The following is a 13,076-nucleotide window of genomic DNA, read 5'->3' as shown; positions in this document are numbered from 1 at the left end:
CTAACAGCAAATATTTAATCAGCTATTAGGAGAAGAAGGTGATTTAAGTGACTTTGAACATGGCATTGTTGTTGGTGTCAGATAGGCTGGTTTGAGTATCTAAGAAACTGCTGGTCTGCTGGGATTTTTCCACAGTCATGTGATGTGGTAGATTGGTATCACCTGCATATTAACTCACCCTCAAATTTGCTGTGGGAAATGGGAGCTAATTTAAGAGTGGTTTTTTGTGTGTGTTTCACAGTTGTTGTGGGCTGGGTTAATTGAAGGCAGGTGTTTTGATAACAGTCACGCGCAAGTACACTTATATTCCAAACTGCTGTTATATTTCCTGTCACTCTGGTATGTTATTTAGTCCAGACTTACAATGGTTTAGATTAAAATGTTTATAGCAGCCATTCTGTTAGTTATATAATTAAGATTCAGTTGAATTTCTTGTTATATTTTCTGTCTTTGCAGGCCAGAGCCTACTATATGCTGCAGAGTTGGCTTCCTGAGGCCGGGGTGACTGTGGTCCTACTCTGTAGAGAGTGCTGGGTGTGTGAGGACAACTGTCCCCTGTTGATGTTGTCTATATGTTGAGGGTAGATGATTTGTGGCACGGTTGGCCCCAGCTTTGGAATGTGGTTTTTATCCCTTTGCAAGTGGGACACTTCCTTTTTTATGTGATTAATCTCGTAGCTGGGGTTGTTTCACATTGACCTCAGGGAGTTCATTAATAAATGTAATGTCAGCTCAAACTGGTTTATTGAACAGTGGGTTCATTGTACTCAAATGATCTCCAAAGCCATTAGCTCTCACTCCAATGGGGCACCTTGGGGATGTGGTGGAACAGGATATTCACATCATGGATGTGCAGCTGACCAATCTGCAGCAGCTGTGTGATGCTATCATATCAATATGAGCTACAATCTCAGAGTTATGTTTCCAGCATCTTGTTGAATGTGTGCCATGAAGAATCAAGGCAGATCAGAAGGTAAAATGGGGTTGAAACGAATACTAAAAAAAAGTGTCCCTGTGCTGTAGACTTTCTTGCAATTCACTGGTCGGCATTCATGAGTCATGGAAAGTCAGGTGGGGATGTAAAACCATCTGTGGGGAAAACAAAACCAAAAACAGTACTCTGCTCTAAACTGTATCTGGTTATTTCTGAGAGATTAGGATGCCACAGCACAGGTCATCCTTACAAAAGAAACACTCCAAGCCCAAAAGAGAAAAACCTGCTGATTCACACTGTTTATATGATCCTTAAGAAAGCCTTCACCCATTCATGATTAGTCAACAGTTGAGATGCTAACTTTACTATTTTGTAGTTCATGCATAAGTGACCCATGCGTGAATGGATTAACTTCTTCTAACCAAAACGCTTGGACACTGCCAGCACGGGGCGCCCACAGAAACGCAAAGCAGGAGATGAAGCATAGCTGAATATGTTTCCAAACCAACTTCATTCTAAGCCAAAGACTAGAAAATATGCTGAAGCATATCTTCCCTTTGGTTTCACCTGCAGAATTGGTTTTCCCTGTGTCGGGAGCAGCGCTGGGCTGTTCAAATCACGGACAAACAGTCTCCCACAGCTGTTTATGTTCTTAAACCCATTTTGCACAGAGAAGCATTTTTTGAAAAATGTATTGATAGCAATGTTGAATATTATTACACATGGGGGGGAACAACTACACGTAAAATAATCACCTTGATGCCTCTGCCTTTCTAAATGTAACTGCGTGTGTATTGTAAGCGTGTAAAAACTGAAGATAGTCAGATTAACAGTATTATGTCTCTATCTGCCATTCTGCAATTCATCTCATGTAAACAATAACGTGGCGCTCAGCATGACGTGAAAAAAGGCACATACCTTTGACGTTGCGTGACGAACTCTGTATTCCTCGTCCACACGTAAACGCAAAAAAAAAAAGAGTTTTAAAAAAAATCTCCATTTTCGTTGATTCGAAACGCCGTTTACGTGTGGACGAAACAGCTGCGTTTTCAAATTTCCTATGATGGGATTGTACCACCACCATTATTCATGATTTTTATCGGTTAAACAGACGACATGGATAAAAGGTCAACAAATTTGGCACTGGATTTTTTTTTCCATACCACACTTCGCAAGACTGGATGTAGCGATGTGTTTCCCTATTATAAATTAACAGATTTAACAGGCAACAGAAAACAAAACAAAGAAAATTAAAAATAACCTGGAGTAAGATTGTTATACTTAACAGCAGTAAATGTATTTTTTAAAGACCATTAGTTGTCACTGAAGTTGTGCAGGATCTCTTTTTAGATTTAAAAAATTCAAATATTTTCAATATTTGGAAATGTTCCTGCTGTTTTTTTTAGCACATTATTTTATTTAGTAAAGATTTCACCTAAAAAAAAACATCTTATAGCGAACTCAATGTAAAGTTTAAGATCTAATTAGTATTGTCTGTAGGCATTTTTATAAGAAAAAAAAACTTCTGAATAATCCAGGCTCCTTAAATTCTATTATAAGTATGCAAATTTTAATCAGAAGACCAGAGAAAGAAGCCACACTGATGCTATTTATTTATTAAATTTCATTTCAATTATTGTTTGATTTCAAAGCAAACAGGATAAATCACAGGAGATAATATACTGATTAACTATGGATTCAAGCAGTTTGAGTATTGAGGCATATCACAAAGAACTACATCTCCCAGAAGCTCCACAGGGAGGCCAGGAGAGCAGCAAAGAGAGCCACAGTGAGTGGGAGCTGGATGGAAGTGGCTCCGTTACACACGTCTGTGTTACAACACTGGAAAGAGGTGCTGTAGGCCACACTGAGGATGGAGCCGTTCACCGACGCCCCGCACAGATCCGACTCCAGGCAGCCGCGGGTGTGCAGCTTCAGCCCCCCAGCAGCGCTGAACACTGCAAGGACCGGAAGCAGATGATGAGTAAATATGTAGCGCAGTTTTATCTGCTCCCTAAAACAGCACCTGCTGTTCTGTTTCATAAACCTTCTGGGAAACGTTTTTTAAAATAAAAGTGCAAAACTTTCAGTTAATACCGGCTGATTATCAGCTGAACCTTCTGTCTTCCACAGCCTGAAACCTTATAACTTTAAAGGGAACCTAGTTTGTTTAATTAATGTAGACTGTTTCAAAGGTTCAGACTGTCCCATGGTAGCATTTTGTCAGGGGGCTGAACCAGTGACACAGCATTTTATATTGTATTTTTTATTTCTTGTGTTATTTTTAGTTAAGGTTTGTTATGTTATCATCAAGGTCCCTTTAGTTTTGAGTCTTACCAAAGTTGTATCTAAGCACATCAAACATTTACACACTCAAATTCCGATGGATACATCGGGGACAACTTCGGGGCTCAAGTAGCCTATACACTGTGACTAAAGGAGCCAGGGGATGGAAACTGCCAATCTTCCAGTTCCTTTCAGGCGGTATGAACTCTGGGTGTGAACAAAAGGAATGCATAAGTTGCTTGGAGGCATTTAAATAATTATTGGCAAGTGACTATGACATCTGCCTCTTGAAATGGTAACTGTGTTAATATTTTCAAATAGTTCCTGGTATGGACGTTTGTTTCCGCCACAGTAATTTTGTTAAAATTTACAGATAATTACTCCAATTTTTGTGCCTTTTTGATAGCAATAAGTTATTCAGGTTATTCAGTGGTGGAAACAAGCTTCCATACGACGTCAAGTTTTCTGATCTGACTAAAGTTTTCTTTGGCTAAAGTTTTTTGGTTTTGTTTTTTTTAACACGGAGCTGCTGCACACCCAAAGATGTATCTCTGTTTTGTACTGAGCTTTAGTATTTGACAGGCAACCCTAAATTTTTAATGTAATAATTTCACCTGAAATATTTGATTTTGTTCAATCAACCTTTGTCATTCGAACAAAGACGGAAAGTATTTCTGTTTTTCCTTATGTGTTTCCTCAGTTCTGAGCTTTCTCTGTCTGAATATCTTCACAATAGAGGAAAAAAAGTTTCCTTACGTGCATCTCCTGTGAAGCAGCTCTGATTTGTATTAGTACAAGTGACATCTTTTGATAGGAAGCATGTTCCAAAGATGCCAATGGGACACTGACGACAGGTCAGGCATTGTGCTGTGAAGTGGGGGGAAAACAGCAGAGGGATCAGGTTTCAGTCAGTCCACAGTTTCATCTGTTTGCCTCTGTTAATAGTGGAGGAAGCATTTCCCCAAAAACAAATTAAAAAATACATCACAAAAAAATGTATTTTACAAGTAAAAGGTTCCACAATGAAAGAAATACAGTTAAGTAAAAGATCAGACAACTGAGAGCAAAATAGACCCATAATGGTAAGTGGCTTCATTCAGAATGCCATAATGGAGTAGTTTTTAAACTTATGTTGTCTTTGTGCAATCTAAGAATTCAACTACTTTAACTACTTTATCACTTTTAAAGTCTCTTCTTAAAATTTTCTTTAACAAAAAGACTTTTTAATAATTACTTTTTAAAAGCCCAACCTTTTCTGTGATTTTATTTTATTTTTTAAATGTCTTTCTGTAAAGCGCTTTTATAACTTTGTTTAAAAAGTTCTGTATAAGAAATGATTATTATTATTATTATTATTATTATTATTACTTGTTTGTTATTTAATTATTACATTTTTATTTTGCGTTTTTAGTCTTAAATGATTAGAAGATATGTTTCCTCGTTGAGAAATGATGAGGAACTTTTTAAGGAATCAACTGTAAAGTCCACAGGACCAAAGCTGATTTCTGGCTTTTTTCCCTCCCCTGAACATCGATGTTCAGGAACAATCATTTCCTTATAGCCGCAACCTAAAAGTTCAGGTACTTTTAAGTTGGGTCACTTACAGTTCTCTTATCTCAGCCCGTGTATCTCAGTCATCTACAACAAAAAATATTGTTGAGAATAAAGTAGAAATTTTGAGATTAAACCTGAAATTCTATTTTGAGAAAAACGTAGACGGAGATTACAGAGGTTTCAAGACAAACTGAAAGTGTATATGAGATGGTGGAATCGTACTTCAGAATAAGTGTTAGTTACAATGTGAAATATTTGTCTTTTAGGACATAGAAACAACGTGTTGACAAGTACATTTATGCTCAAGGGATGACGCAGAAAGCCAGATCTGGTCAGAAGGAAAGAAAAACCACACAAACTTGGAAGGGCTGGTCAGTGGACAGATGTGCAGATATCAGTGCAGTAAAGAGGATGTATGCTGAATCACGAGACACGATAAGACAGCTGATTAATTTGTTTCGTGACTCATCTACACAGGGCATATTTTCTTTCTTAATGTGACCCTAATAATCATATAATTATAATTATCTCATTGTTCTGAAGGCAGGGCTGTGATGCAGTTTTCTGCCTCGCCACTAGAGGGCGCGACCGTTTTGTGAGTAATGTTTGACTGGGATGAAAAATGGTGTTCAGGGAGGCAGTGTGAATCACAAGTTATGCTCGGGAGCAGTTTATGTGGGTTCAATGAGAGTGTGCGTCCATAAGACTGAACCACACACACACACACACACACACACACACACACACACATACCCACACCCACGCTAAATCTGCCATTAAAGAGCTGAACGATCATCCCCTGCGATCACCACCGTAGAACTGAACCTCATATCAGAAATCATCATAACACTCATAGTCAATATAAGTCATCTATTTTCTTACTTTAATTCTAAAATCTGGGATGTTTTGAATTTCCTGGGACTGCTGGTGGTCTCTGGTCCAACATCCAAAATAAAAACTGAAATATTATGCTGTGATGTTACGGGTATTTTAAAAGCAGTTTGGGAATCCACCACTTGCTAAAAAAAACCCCAACCTCTTAATTTTGATGCTTTCTGTAACTTACCTGCTGCGATGAAGGCACCCAAGACAATTGTCGCTTTCCAAAAATTATTCATCATTCACACAAGTCTTCTTAAAATAACTAGGTTAGGTCCGAGTTACGTGTGCGTGTGTCAGGTGAATTTAGAGAAAACAATTTGCAACATTTAAACAATGGCTTGACTTAAAAGGAACATGCAGGAATGTAGTTTATCAGGTTTTTTTTGTTCCAACAGCAACTCTCCAGCCAATTATCTAAAACGTCACAAGCATTCACAGGAAAAAATTAAAATCAATTTCTCAAAAGGTAATTAAGAGCACAAACACCTTTTAGTATTTGTTCAACAGATTTCATGGACTTTAAAATGCTAACTGTTAATACTAATTACATCTTTTCTATTGTGTATTCACTCATTTCCTGCGCTACATCATAAGTGCAGTAAAACAGATATTCTGCACAGAATACAGAAGTTTAGTCAATGAACAAAGTAAAGAAACAAAACAAAACCCTGCATTAAAAACAAAGAAGAAGTTATGTCTTGATGCATGCTCAGTCATCCAGGTAAGTAAATCCCAAAAGATTGACTGTTCATCTGGATGTAGCCATTCCCCAACTCTCTGTGAATTTCCCAACCCAATTTCCTTTGGGGTCAACCTTCAGGATCAATAAAGTTTTATTGAATTGAATTGAATTGATTAGTGGTTTTTGATCAATGGTCATGGGAATTTGCATATGAATGATCAATGAATCGACCTCACGGCACATTGTTCATTCAGGGGGTTACAGTTTCAGTCATTGTGCGAAGGTACTGTTTATAAGATTGGGGAAACATGCAGTCAGCTTAGACTGAAGAAGTCACTTGAATGAGTGACGCAAAGTTTCTCCCACTGACAATGCTACTTCCAGATGAACACAACCAACCTTTTGGGAAAGAAGAAAACAGTTTTTATTTTTGCTGCTTGTTTTTGCCTTCAGAAGGCCCACGGGCTACAGACGGCTGCCAGGCATGCGCCCAATGCAGCGGCGAGAGGAAGGTGGGCAGATGAAGCTCCGTTACATTGGTCGGTGGTGCAGCACTTCCTAGTGAGGGTGTAGGTGATTCCCAGCAGGGATCCTTTTTCTGTTTGGTTGCAGAGAGACGAAGACACGCAGCCCTGATTTTGTAAAGTCATCCACTTACTGATGTCAAAGTCTAAAAAGAGGAAAAACAAGCATGATTTTTACAGATTATTCTCAGATTCTACTTTATTCCACTGAAGTCTAAGTTGTGTAAGGTTGTTCTGAGATTCTGAATGATTTGCCCTTTTGGATACATTTAAATAAAGACAATCAGAAAAAATGGTTGCAGATTGCTGGATAGTAACCACTGTTTTAATCTTTCAGCATTTTTGTATTTTAACTTATATATTTGCTTCATAGTGTGGTGCTTTTTATATTTGTTTGGCATGTGAAAAATTGCAGGCTTGAGTGCAGCTGGAAACATAAATCCACTTTACGGTGGCTCAGAAAGCCGATCATGCCTTAAACCTGCTTGGCGATCTCTTGTGACATGAGAGCAGCTGCAACCTTATTTAATGTTTTCATTGTGAAATATTTAGGCTCAAATAAAAGTAAGAAATTATGAACAATTAAAATGGTAAATGGCCTGCATTTGTATAGCGGTTTACTTAGTCCCTAAGGACCCCAAAGCGCTTTACACTACATTCAGTCATTCACACACTGGTGATGGCAGCTACATTGTAGCCACAACCACCCTGGGGCGCACTGACAGAGGCAAGGCTGCTAGACACTGGCGCCACCGGGCCCTCTGACCTCCACCAGTAGGCAAACATGGGACTAGTGTCTTGCCCAACAAGATTTGGCATGCAGCCAGGAGGCAGCCTGGGATCACACCACCGACTTTCTGATTAGTAGCTGACCTGCTCTGCCACCTGAGCTACAGCCACCAATTACCTTGGAATTGTAAGATATTGGAGGGGTATGTAAGAAAAAACAAAGGTTTTGGGACAAAATCTCAGTGAATCACCGCCTTATCGTGTGAGAGGGCTTTGTGCGTTCCAGTGATTTCAGGAGGTTTGTTGTCAGGGCTAATTTACCCCTGGTAGGGTCTCCTAAGGCAAATTGTTCCTGACAATAAACTATTGAGAAAGCACCCATGGGTCCCACACCAAGTTAATCTCGGGGTAGGGGATAGAGGGCAAGTGGCCTCAAATTGATTTTGGCAAACCATCAGGTGACTCAGGAGGAAGCAATACTCTTTCACACTGTGTGCAATGGGGGTGATGTGCTGCTGACTTCAGGTGGTAGAAAAAACACTGTCAGGATCTCCTGAATCCCCCTGACATGCCTCCCATACTGAAAGCAAAGTCTGGCGATGATGCATAGGACTTGAAATAAAGCACCAGTTATTCTGCACCGCCACAGTCTTGTTCCATTAAACTGTGAACACGGCAGTATTGGAAGGCTGTAGCTGAAGGTGGAGTTAGTAACAACACAGCCTGGAGCAGACTTTAATCTTTGTGGGACACTCTGCTGTTGTTGCTGTGGCACATTTAAACGTTGTGTAACTAAATCCAAATTGCTTGTTTCACAACCAGTCAGAACATCTTCTGGAATGACTCAAGGTTTCATGCAAACTGCAATTTTTGATGGGGTTGTCAGACATACAGGATGAAGTAATTATTCTTCGTGCCAGCCACACCCTGATCTGTGCTTGCAGTACAGGTTTTTCACGCTCCACAGCCTTACACAGGTCTAGGAAACAATTAACAACTCAGTAGGAGAAAGCTACAGGGAAGTAACACTGTCACTGCAGATGCACAAAAACCCAGTGTCCTCACTCATGTCCCTATATGTCCCTATTGTTTTTGCCTAAAGAAGTCTAAAGATGGAGGTCAGATTTGTTTCTGAAATCAGATCTCTATGACTGGTTCTCTGTTTTGTTATTTGCTGGTCTGCTAATGTTGTGATATGGTTTATTAGAACCCAAACTTGTGTTGTAGGGTGTTTGTCTTACAATGCCCTGAGGTGACTGTTGTGATTTTCGGCTATATAAATAAAACTGAATTGAACTGAGTTGAATTCAAGCCACATTTTGTGGTAAAGCTTACCCTACCGGGTTGTGTTGTCTAAACCTAAACAAAGGGGCAAATAACAATTTTATTTAAAATAAGTACTTACAGTTGGTTTAACAGAGGACTCAAACGTCTACCTCTTGTTTTTAATCATTTCTTCAACCAAAACATCCTGTTTTCTTCACCTGACTTCTTAAAGCATTTCTTCTAAAGGTGAATTTCTCCCACTACCCGTGGATTCTCTTCATAGTTTTACATCACGCAGACGTGGCTATGTGCAGCCTCACAACCACATTCCTAAGTTAACCTTAACTTAACCCGCACCCTGCACGTAACCTCTTGACCTGGTTGTTCAAACAGGTGTAATCCAGATACAAATGATCCAATAATCCAGTTTACTTTTGTCCTGGTTGTTCAAAAAGGAACTGAATAGGAACTTTTTGATTGTGATACAAAGATTACCAGTGCTTTAACAAGGAGCACCAAAATCCATACAAAATAAAATATCCTTAATTAATTATAGTAATTATATAATTATAGTTATTTTATACACACCCAGTTTACCTCACCCACGTTGATACAGATGCACTGTACTGCATGAAATAAACAAATGCACCCATGAGTAAGACAAAAAACATGGTTACCTCTGCTCCTGTTTGCTAGCAAAGCAGGTATGACCAGCTGTGAAACATGAACATTTCTCCTTTTTCTCTGCAGTAACACACTTTCTTCACTGTTTTCTTCATGCTTTTACTCCACTTAGGCTGAAACTAAAACTTGCTTCACTGAGCAAGAAACTAAAAACTGACCAGCAGATGGAAGAAAACCTTAAGAAAATAGACTGAAAATGAGGTTTCACCTTTAAAAGTCTTAATTCATTACATTTTATAATCTATTTTTAGATTATTGCTTTGACTTCCACCACACAGCTCACAGTTTATTTGAAATATTTTCTGTCTTTAGATTAGATTAGATTCAATTTATTGCCATTAAATGTCACTCGTCATTATTTATTTATTATTTTTTCTATGCTTAGAGATAAGTTCATTTATTTATTTATTTTAGTTAGTTGTTTATTTATTTGTGTGAAGGGAACATGCAAAGTAAGCATTTCATTGCTCAGCGTGACCATTTTTGTTTTGCGGTGTATATGACAATAAACTTCTAAAATGTTGAATCTTAAAAAAGGATACAACTCACGTTTGGCATCTAATGTGTATACACAATATACACACACATATACACACAAACCATTTATGATTTTAATAAACAAAAACCCAAGTCCTGCATATATATTGTATGTTTGAAATATAATTTAATAGACTTTTATTACAATAAATATATAGGTAAATTTGGTGATAATTTCAAATCATAGCGAATACAGCAGGCAGTTTATAAATTATGATCCCTGTTTGGAATCAAAGAGGATATTGGGTGATATCCAGGTGGTGTTGACCATCTTTTATATACAGTCTATGTTAACACCAGACATCATGCCTTTACCTTAACTCTGGAAGTTAAGGTTTCACCTCTCATTGGAGAAGCTTCTTTAGTACAGTTCAGAACTGAAGAAGCTTCTCAGACGCTTTTCTTTCCAAGCTTCTTAACTCTGGAATGTACCTGTAGCAATGTGTTTGATGTGCAGACAGAATTCTTCAAGTCCTTTTATTTCAGGTAAGAATTCACAGAATCAACCTGCTGATTCGTGTTACTCACCCACTTTTCCCGTGTAGCAACTGAACTGGGTGTTGTTGCAGCTCTCAGTGGAGCTGAACAAGCAGTTAGGTCCAAAACCCGCTGTGCATGTGTTACAAGTCAGCGATTTGCCTGTGAACCAAGGAGGAAGAGAAATTTCAAGAAACTGTTCAGGAAGTTATGACCACAAGTTACTGGAAAATTTATCAAACATAAATCAGATAACTCATTCAGTTTCCTGATTGTGTTAAGTCATTTTTTTCTAATAGTTATATATAATGGACTGCATTTATATAGTGCTTTTCAAGGCACTTTACAATGCAACTATTCATTCACTCTTGCATTCACACACTGGTGGAGGCAAGCTACGGTTGTAGCCACAGCTGCCCTGGGGCAGACTGACAGAAGCGATGCTGCCATATCGCGCCATCGGCCCCCTTGGCCAACACCAGAAGGCGGCAGGGTAAAGGGTCTTGCCCAAGGACACAACGACCAGGACAGAGAGCCCGGGGATCGAACCGGCGACCTTCCGGTTACAGATACGCTTCCCAACCCCTTGAGCTACGGTCGCCCCATATATGCTGGATAAGTGCATGTGGGATGATGCACTTACACAAAACACACAAAAATTATGTGATAAAAACATTTACAAGACAAAACATGTTTAATGGTAGATATTTAATGACACTGATTTAAATTTAAAAAATCAAAAAGCCATCACTGATTGCAAATATTTTTAATTTGGTTGGTAACTCCCTGACAACCGCTGGTTGCTAGGGAAAAGAAACAGAATGGGTTGGCAAGTGGTTGCTGTCGGTCAGCAGGTGAGGTCAGCTGCAAAGAGGTATGCAGTGCAAGATCTTCTTGCGGTTGCTCTGTTCGTGAGCAGACTACTGTGGACACCCACAGCATGGAAGATGCCAAAACTGTGAAAAGTGTCTTGAAAATAAAAGATGCACCTTGTGAAATCTGTGTGTGTGTGGCTAAGCTGATCATGATGTGATTGGGAGGTGATGAAACTACAGCGTAAATTTAACTCACACATTCAAATCCACTGTTATACAATCTGTTTATCTGACTTCCAGTAGCCTTCCAGGAAGCACTTGCCAGCCACCTGTGAAATACACAATTTCTCCAAGCAACCGCTGGTTGCCAGGGGTTACTCACCAGTGTCTGGACATGTGTGACTGTAGTTTGTAGTATTAAAAGCAAAAGTACTTTTCTTTTTTTACAGGTTATTTTATTATAATTTTTAAATCATTTCATTGCATTTTATTGTTAAAACTACATATCAAAGTTTATGTATATGTGTCATAGGTGGGTCATAAGAAAAAGCCTTGAAATATCCAGATTAAATTAATGAATAAACAAACAAATAAATACATAAAAAAAAAATAAAAAAAAATTAGTGAAACATGCAAATATTTAAGTAAAAGCACTTTAAAACTACATTGTACATACTTCAGATGCAGGGTACACACTGGACAGGTGACCAGTCTGTCACAGCGTAAACACAGATAACGTTCGTACTCATACTCACACCAGTAGCCAAGATAGAATCAGTAACTAACCCCAGAAACTGCTGCTCTCTGGGTTGTGGATCACCCAGAGAGAAGCTCCACACAGGAAGAGCAGACAGTGGATTTGAAACCAGGACCGTCTTACTGTTTCATAACACTTATGCTGAAATGTTGCTAATTTTAATTAAAAGTGTGATAAATTTGTTTGTAACCTGAGACGTTCAAAGATGTGACCACTGGTGAAAGTAAATTTGTGCTCAAAACAGTTTTTGGTGAAGACATTTTTATATTCTTAAAAAGACTAAAAATGTACAATTGCACCAGCATCTGGTCCATCTTACCTGTAGCAAACAGGGCCATCAGTGCTGCACAGATCCACAGAAGATTTTTCATCTTGCTTTTACACAGTTGAGTGTTTTATTGAGAAATTGCAGATAAAAAGACCAAAAACAAGTTTCCAGATGAGCGCTGGCGATGGTTTCAGATGAGGTTCTTAACTCTGCTCAGCTGCTTATGTGTGGAAAGGCGTATCATCAGGTCCTGAATACAAACAATAATGTCGGAATATTGTCTGAATGCAGACAATAGATTAATGTTGACTCTGATTTCTATTCATCTGCCGATATATTACCTCGCAGCCAACTGAGATCTGTTTGAAAAGGATGAAGCCTATTGAAAAAGGAACACACACAAAAGAGAGAAAAAAAGATCACTGGAGTCTCACTGTGTTTGAACCTTTGCAAACTGGAAAGTATTTAAAACCAGTATCATCATTTTCCTATAATGCATTTGGTTTTATAAAGAACAATGCCCAGTGCACTCCTTTCATTCTCATGATATAGAGCTGCCACATAATTACAGTAGTTGCATCATCTCCCGATCTCGTCACGATCAGCGCAGCCCACAAATAGACTTTTAAGAGCTGTACTTTCTAGATGATGAGATATTCAAAGTTTTTACAATTTTCACCA

General features: G+C 38.6%; 1 protein-coding gene across 1 annotated transcript; it reads right to left on the bottom strand.

The window, feature by feature from the left end:
* Nucleotides 1-6,019: 6,019 nt before the first annotated feature.
* On the bottom strand, nucleotides 6,020-12,573 carry LOC146548960 (uncharacterized). Its single transcript, XM_085262996.1, has 3 exons — nucleotides 12,447-12,573; nucleotides 10,607-10,717; nucleotides 6,020-7,008 (listed from the first exon to the last, which is right to left on the bottom strand). Exons 1-3 carry the CDS (start codon nucleotides 12,496-12,498, stop codon nucleotides 6,788-6,790), a joined length of 384 nt encoding a protein of 127 aa, XP_085119122.1. The 5' UTR covers nucleotides 12,499-12,573; the 3' UTR covers nucleotides 6,020-6,787.
* Nucleotides 12,574-13,076: the final 503 nt, after the last annotated feature.

This window comes from Mchenga conophoros, linkage group LG22 (genome assembly GCF_057382185.1).
Source record: "Mchenga conophoros isolate Kocher_MC1m ecotype Shallow Benthic linkage group LG22, M_conophoros_male_GT1.1, whole genome shotgun sequence".
Lineage (NCBI taxonomy): Eukaryota > Metazoa > Chordata > Actinopteri > Cichliformes > Cichlidae > Mchenga > Mchenga conophoros.
Note: the sequence above shows the minus strand (reverse complement) of the source record. Positions and strands in the feature narration are given on the sequence as shown.

Bases quoted from the DNA above. Each gene is read 5' to 3' on its own strand.
- LOC146548960 (XM_085262996.1), bottom strand. From the start codon at position 12,498: ATGAAAAATCTTCTGTGGATCTGTGCAGCACTGATGGCCCTGTTTGCT. The intron at 10,718-12,446 runs GTAAGATGGACC...CTTGGTTCACAG, and splicing joins GATGGCCCTGTTTGCTACAG to GCAAATCGCTGACTTGTAAC. The intron at 7,009-10,606 runs GTGAGTAACACG...TCCTCTTTTTAG, and splicing joins TTGCTACACGGGAAAAGTGG to ACTTTGACATCAGTAAGTGG.